We start from the raw sequence: 6,835 nt of genomic DNA, 5'->3' as shown, positions 1-6,835 counted from the left end.
AGCAAATATTATGATGAAATGAGGAAATCTGAATTGTTAGACATCCCTCCACTTATTTTGAGCACTGATTATACATTAGATAATAGGTATACTATAAATTTATAATATTTATAATTAAACACTTATAGTTATAACATTATACTTAAATTATTTTTATCAATAAAATCCATTACCAAGTAAATATAATTTGTAATAAGTGTAATTTACTCTATATACTTAAAAGTTGAAATGTAAGTATCAACGGGGGCATCATTTTTTTTGTGGGGGGGGGGGTCACGGGGGACACACTGTTGCATCTTACACCCCTTACTTTTAAAGTAGTTCCAATTGGCCTGCATCCTGATGAAATAATGCACGATTATTAATATTATTTAAACTAAATTGTATTTTAAATATTTTGATTTTTATATTGACATTTATCAATATTGGTATACTGTCAATCATGATTACAACTTTAAATTACATTGGATATACACAAATATTATGCTATAAATATTTATTGTATTTTAGTTTTTAAATTGATTTTTAATATTTATGTTAATGCATTGATTCGGTCCATGATGTATGGAAATAATTGGAAGCAGAATAATGTACACATACGTAAACGCAAAACATCTATTATATCTATATATTTATATGGCCTGGAGACACTTTAAAATGACCTGCTTGCAAGGGCGACATGTTATAAGAATACTAGCAGCGACTGCTCCTGCCCCGAAAATGGAAAAAAAATTGTTTTAAGTTGAACAGGTTTTATCATAATTTATAACAAAAGATCATTTAAGTAAAAAATAAGTGTATTTATGTCATCAATTGTAAAAGTTAATAAAAAATTTAACTTAAGAAGAACCTAAAAATATTTCATTGGTCATTGTAAATTTAGTTTGTGGGTGGGTGAGTTGTTTTGAAACTTGCTCCTTGAATTTTGAAGATTCATGCCGCCACTGCCTGCTTGATACCTACTTTACACACCCGATAAAAAAACCAAAATGACGCCCCTGAGTATCGAGTGTCCATAGTATCTCGATACTCTAAAGCCAAGTATCTAGTGACTAGATTCTAGTCTAATATCACTATACTGAATTTTGAACATCTTACCCATACCTGATTCACCGGAGATCGGAAATTACTAACAGTAAAAAACTACCTATATAAATATTAATATATGCATGAACTTATTATATGTACTTAAAAGCATTGATAATAATGAACTGAAATATGCTCTATATTTTATTTTTTTTATTTATAAATATAAATAAAAAAAAAATTGATACCACAATTTTTATTTTTATTACGCTGACTGATAATCAAAAATATTATTATTTTATAATTTATTTATTAATATTACTATTTTTTTTAAATTAAATATGCATTTATCAAGCCACCAAGGTATATATGTGATATAGGATTAAACTTCAAAAACTACTTATGCAACATGTTTCAAAATTTCAAAATATACATAAAAATAATATAACTATATTAGGAACCTATATAGCCCAAAAACTTATTAAGTTTAATTTGATTCCTTTTATAATTATTTTTTTTATTATTATTAAATTAGCTTGATATATAAAATCTTTATAAATTCAAATTGTGAAATGTTTATTCATAATTCGCTTAAAAATTAAAATACCTTTAAAAACCAACGAGAGAACACATACATAATTTTATGATTCTAACATTCAAGCTTCATAATACACAGTTATAACTTATAAATATTATAATAATATCATTAATATGAGTAATATGACATGTTTAATTTAAATTACTAGGTAGTAGATATCATTTTTTACTTAATAATTGTAATTCGAATATAGTTTATTAAACACTAAGTTTTCATGTATTTTATTAAAATATATTATATATATTATATAATATAATTATTATAACTAAAACATACCTACATTTTTCTTCAAAAGCATTTTAAAATATTAGACAATATTATCGTTCATTAATTTTCTCGTTATTAGGTAAGGTCACACTGTGTACGCAACGTCCTTCCCATGACCTACACCCGAACTCCTTAATATCATTGATTTTTCCCATACGCAGTTTGTACCAAAGACCCAACCCACAAATTATAATCTATTTCGTTCTCACTCTTTAGTTTTTCGTAAAAACTAGGTGACTGTAAAATCTGGCATTTCATCTTCTGTTGCTGTGTCGCTAACTCGTTTAAAAGTTTTATTTCTACGACAGTGAAGAAAACAAGTAAGTGTAACCCGCCTAACGTATAGTAAGGGTTTCGATGTTGATTTATCGTAATTTCAACTAAAATCTATTTATTTCACATAATACGCTCATTATAGTGTCGCGTATCTCATTTGTTAGACTTTTGCGTTGAAAGCTGTAAATTCCATGAGAAACGAACTGTTGTTCAAGGTGTGTCGGTTGTTTTTTATTGTTATTAGATTTGCAGTCACATTTGTATTACATTTAGATACCTACATTTTATTTTGTGCACTCGATCAATGTATATTTACCTATAAGTGTTCGTGACCTTTGACTTTTTATTGGTCTATATGACAATCTAATACTATTTTTCTATTTTATTCAATGTCACTGTTGTTGCTTGGCCTTTTTTTCAAGTTCAAATACCTGTCTACTTGTACATAGGTTGCAGGTATTTGTTGGCATCTATTCAATATTTAGTGTTTCTCTATTGAAATAAAAATAAGTATTATGTGATCAATAATATTTATTTAAATATTATAACAAATCAGTACCAATTTTGTTTATTTTTGTGGTATAATTAAATAATTAAAACAAGACTTAGGTGATTGTTATATACTTGTAAGTACCTACCAGAAATTGTCAAATTTGTTATTTTTCGGTTTTTCGTTTTTTATTTATTTATTTCTTATATAAATAGCATTAAAAACTATTTAAATAATAGACCCATTTATTTATATTATTACTTTTAGTAATGATAATCTATAACTACCATACGGTATGGTCCATATCAGTTAACTATTAAATGCAAAATTTATCTTAAAGTTTACATTATAAATATATAAAATGTTTTGTTTAGTTAAGAATAATAATTTTTCTAATATATAAATAATATTTTTTATTCATTATAATATTAATTTTTATTATGATTACCTATTATTAATCCAATTTTAGTATAAATAATAATTTGTAAAATGTCTAGAATCTTATCTGTTTTAATTTAGATTATGACCTTTTAATAATGACATTTATTAAAAACAAAATAAAACTTGATTGATCTATAAACTATAATAATATGCTAACTTTATTTAATGATAGTTGCTTTGAGATCACAAAAATAAGTCCAACAATATAACTAAAGGTCACCTTGTTGATAATCAATAGTTGTTTGAAATGTGTCAGTTACTCAGAACTCTAGCTATAGTGAGTGCGTTATTTACTAAAATTGTGACTACTTAACTGTTATATATTTTTTTAAACTATTATAGTTTTCTAAATAAAATTTTTACTTATTCAGTTATTTATAATTCAAAGTAAGTTGATAAAAAGTTATATTCATATTTTTTGGTTTTTCAGTTTTCCCATATTATTATATAATATTCATCATTTAATTTATATTTTATATTATATAATAAGTGTGAATATTTGTAATACATTTGTTGTCTTTATTGTATAATGGAACTTTTAAAATTATCTGTATTTGTTTGATTGATATTAATAAATAATAACAGTCCCAATCACCTTTTAAAAATATTTTAATAATGCTATTATAAAATAAAAGAAATTTCATTAAAAACACTTATTATATTTATTAATTCTATTTTAATAGAATTATCTACGTTATTTATTTCCATGCCACTTTTACCATTTAAGCGAAATTTTATATCTTATTATTACCATTGTTTTTTTTTTGCTCAATAATAAAATTGTAAAATGTAAATAGGTATGCAAAAAAATATTTAAAAAAGTTTTTTTCTTGTTCATTTTTATAATAAAATAATTTCTCTTCAATACATTCAATTTTTGCATTATTAAAAAATGACAGAAATGTTTTATAAAAATCTAGATTAAATGTAGAAAGGTACTAAATTGGAAACGAAAAAAAAAAATGTCTTAATTAAGTTATCTCATTTACTTTATTATGATTTTACTGTACTATTTTTGAAAACTATTATTTTATATTAATTTAAGTTATATATTTTTAACAATTTGTCTTAAATATAATATATATTATTTAATATAACGTTTATTTTCAGAATATTATCAAAATGACAACCTACTTTGAATACCCATCTGTAGAACTCCAGAATGAACTAAGCAAGATTGCCAATGCCATGGTGGCAGACGGTAAAGGTTTGTTGGCTGCTGATGAATCTGTTTCAACCATGGGTAAACGTCTTCAAGATATTGGAGTTGAAAATACTGAAGATAATCGTCGTGCCTACAGACAATTATTATTTACTGCTGATGAACCTTTAAATGATCGTATTTCTGGTGTCATTTTATTCCATGAGACTCTTTACCAAAAAACTGATGACGGTGTACCATTTGTTGAAATCCTCAAAAATCGTTGCATTATACCTGGAATTAAAGTTGATATGGGTGTTGTAAACTTATTTGGTTCTGAAGGAGAAACTACTACTCAAGGTAAATTTCAAAAGTAAATAATAATAAAAATGTTATTAACTTATTTCAATACAGGATTGGACGATTTGGCTCAACGTTGTGCTCAGTATAAAAAAGATGGATGTCATTTTGCTAAGTGGCGTTCAGTATTAAAGATTGGTAAGAATATTCCTTCTTACCAAGCTATTTTGGAAAATGCTAATGTATTGGCTAGATACGCTTCCATCTGCCAAGCCAACCGTATTGTTCCAATTGTGGAACCTGAGGTATACATTAATCTTACAACTAAGTTGAAAAAAATTATTGTATGTTTTATACATAATTAATTTTTATAGGTATTGTGTGATGGAGAACACGATTTGGAACGTTGCCAAAAAGTCACTGAAACTGTGCTAGCTGCAGTATACAAAGCTTTGAATGATCACCATGTATACCTTGAAGGTACTATTTTAAAGCCTAACATGGTTACACCTGGACAATCCTCCTGTAAGAAGGCTACTGCTGATGAAATTGCTAAAGCCACAGTGACAGCTCTTCAGCGCACTGTCCCTCCAGCAGTTCCTGGTAATACTTTTAAAAAAACAAATAACTGATACATTTTTAAATTTATTCCATGCTTACTAATTGAATTTTTGTTTAGGAATAATGTTTTTGTCTGGTGGTCAAACCGAGGAAGAAGCATCTGTAAATTTGAATGCGATTAACAAGTACAATGCCAAGAAACCATGGGCATTAAGTTTCAGTTATGGACGTGCTCTGCAAGCTTCTGTCTTGAAAGCATGGCAAGGAAAGAAAGAAAATATTAAAGTTGCTCAAGATGAACTTCTTAAAAGAGCATTGGTAAGTGCAATGTTTTATTAGTTTAATTCACTTAGATCAAATAATTAATGTTGTTGAATTTTTATTTAGGCAAACAAATTATCAGCTTTGGGCAAATACGAAGCTGGTTCTGTACAGACAGCTGCTGGTTCTGTGGGGCTTTTTGTTAAAGATCATGCCTATTAAATAACAAACTAAATTTTCATAAATACTATAAAATTTATACATTTTAAAGTCAGTTACCAAATTATGAACACTTATTATAGTAACAGCTTTTCTTCATGTTTTTATATCACTGTTAGAATGTGTCAATATTTAAAATATATATTATATAAAAAACATTATATATTTTGATTTGATTTTTTTTAGTATACAATATTACAATAAACTGTTGATAATTATTAATCATTAATTTAGAAAAATATAAGAAAGTTTTTGGTAATTGTGCGATCGTAGTATACAAACTAAACAAGGGCAGTCAGATTTTTTGTTAGAAGCTAAATCTAAATATTAGCACAATGTTTTGAAACTAAAATCTTAAGTCTTATATCTCATTTAATAATTTACATAATATCATAAACAAATTATTTCTTAGGTAATTAATGAGTTATTAGGTACCTTGATTTTGTATTCTACAACAACCTTAAAAGAAAAAAGGTATTTATAAAACAAATTGTGCTATGGGAAACAAAAAAAAATATATATGTATTAGATATTAATCATGTAGTTATTTTTTTTTGTAATCTATACTATATAACATTAAATTGTTATCTTTAGCAACAATCTTAGCACTTGTTATTGTAAGAAACACTAAAATTATGTTATGAAATATCAATAAATAAATAACATATTATTCATATTTATCTATAATGTTTTACAATTCACCACTATATTTTAGTTATTAGTAAATTGTTTACCAATCTGGAGGATGTTTACACACTGCTGAGTAGGTGCTGCTGTCATCACAAAGTAAAATTTGTATGTATTTAATTATATATTATATATTTTCAATTTATAGAAGAGGGACGCAAAACTTGAAATCTCTAAAAGAGAAGCAGAAAAAAAGATGTGATTTTTGAACCACTATATTAGTATTATAAAAACACTAAAATGTAGTTCTTTTATTAAAAAATTATTTAACTCATTATTTTGTTACGTATAACTAATTACGTGAACTACCTAACTTTTATAACATTTTAAACACTTGCTTTTTTTAGAATTTTATGTAACTTATTTTTTCACTCATGTATTTATTGCATAGGCATGTCTACAGGGAGTGCAGAGTATGTACATGCATTCCCCTACAATGTTAGGTAACACTATGAAACAAAAAAATTTTTTAAAATATAACATATTTTTATAATTTTGATTTTATAATGGTGTGCGTTTTTATTTTTATTTTTTTTGTCTATCATCACGTTTTGGAGTAGTAATAATG

At 25.6% G+C, this 6,835-nt stretch overlaps 1 protein-coding gene across 1 annotated transcript; it reads left to right on the top strand.

Annotated features, from left to right (window-relative positions):
• The first annotated feature begins 2,052 nt into the window (after positions 1 to 2,052).
• On the top strand, positions 2,053 to 6,116 carry LOC113552758 (fructose-bisphosphate aldolase). Its single transcript, XM_026955669.1, has 6 exons — positions 2,053 to 2,211; positions 4,209 to 4,599; positions 4,654 to 4,844; positions 4,914 to 5,142; positions 5,219 to 5,418; positions 5,488 to 6,116. Exons 2-6 carry the CDS (start codon positions 4,221 to 4,223, stop codon positions 5,581 to 5,583), a joined length of 1,095 nt encoding a protein of 364 aa, XP_026811470.1. The 5' UTR covers positions 2,053 to 2,211; positions 4,209 to 4,220; the 3' UTR covers positions 5,584 to 6,116.
• Positions 6,117 to 6,835: the final 719 nt, after the last annotated feature.

This window comes from Rhopalosiphum maidis, chromosome 2, assembly GCF_003676215.2.
Source record: "Rhopalosiphum maidis isolate BTI-1 chromosome 2, ASM367621v3, whole genome shotgun sequence".
Taxonomy (NCBI): Eukaryota; Metazoa; Arthropoda; class Insecta; order Hemiptera; family Aphididae; genus Rhopalosiphum; species Rhopalosiphum maidis.
This window is presented reverse-complemented; position numbering and strand designations above follow the sequence as displayed.

Excerpts from the sequence above, each read along its gene's own strand:
- LOC113552758 (XM_026955669.1), top strand. The coding sequence starts at position 4,221 with ATGACAACCTACTTTGAATACCCATCTGTAGAACTCCAGAATGAACTA. Across the intron at positions 4,845-4,913 it reads TTCCAATTGTGGAACCTGAG|GTATTGTGTGATGGAGAACA; the intron begins GTATACATTAAT and ends TAATTTTTATAG. Across the intron at positions 5,143-5,218 it reads TGTCCCTCCAGCAGTTCCTG|GAATAATGTTTTTGTCTGGT; the intron begins GTAATACTTTTA and ends ATTTTTGTTTAG.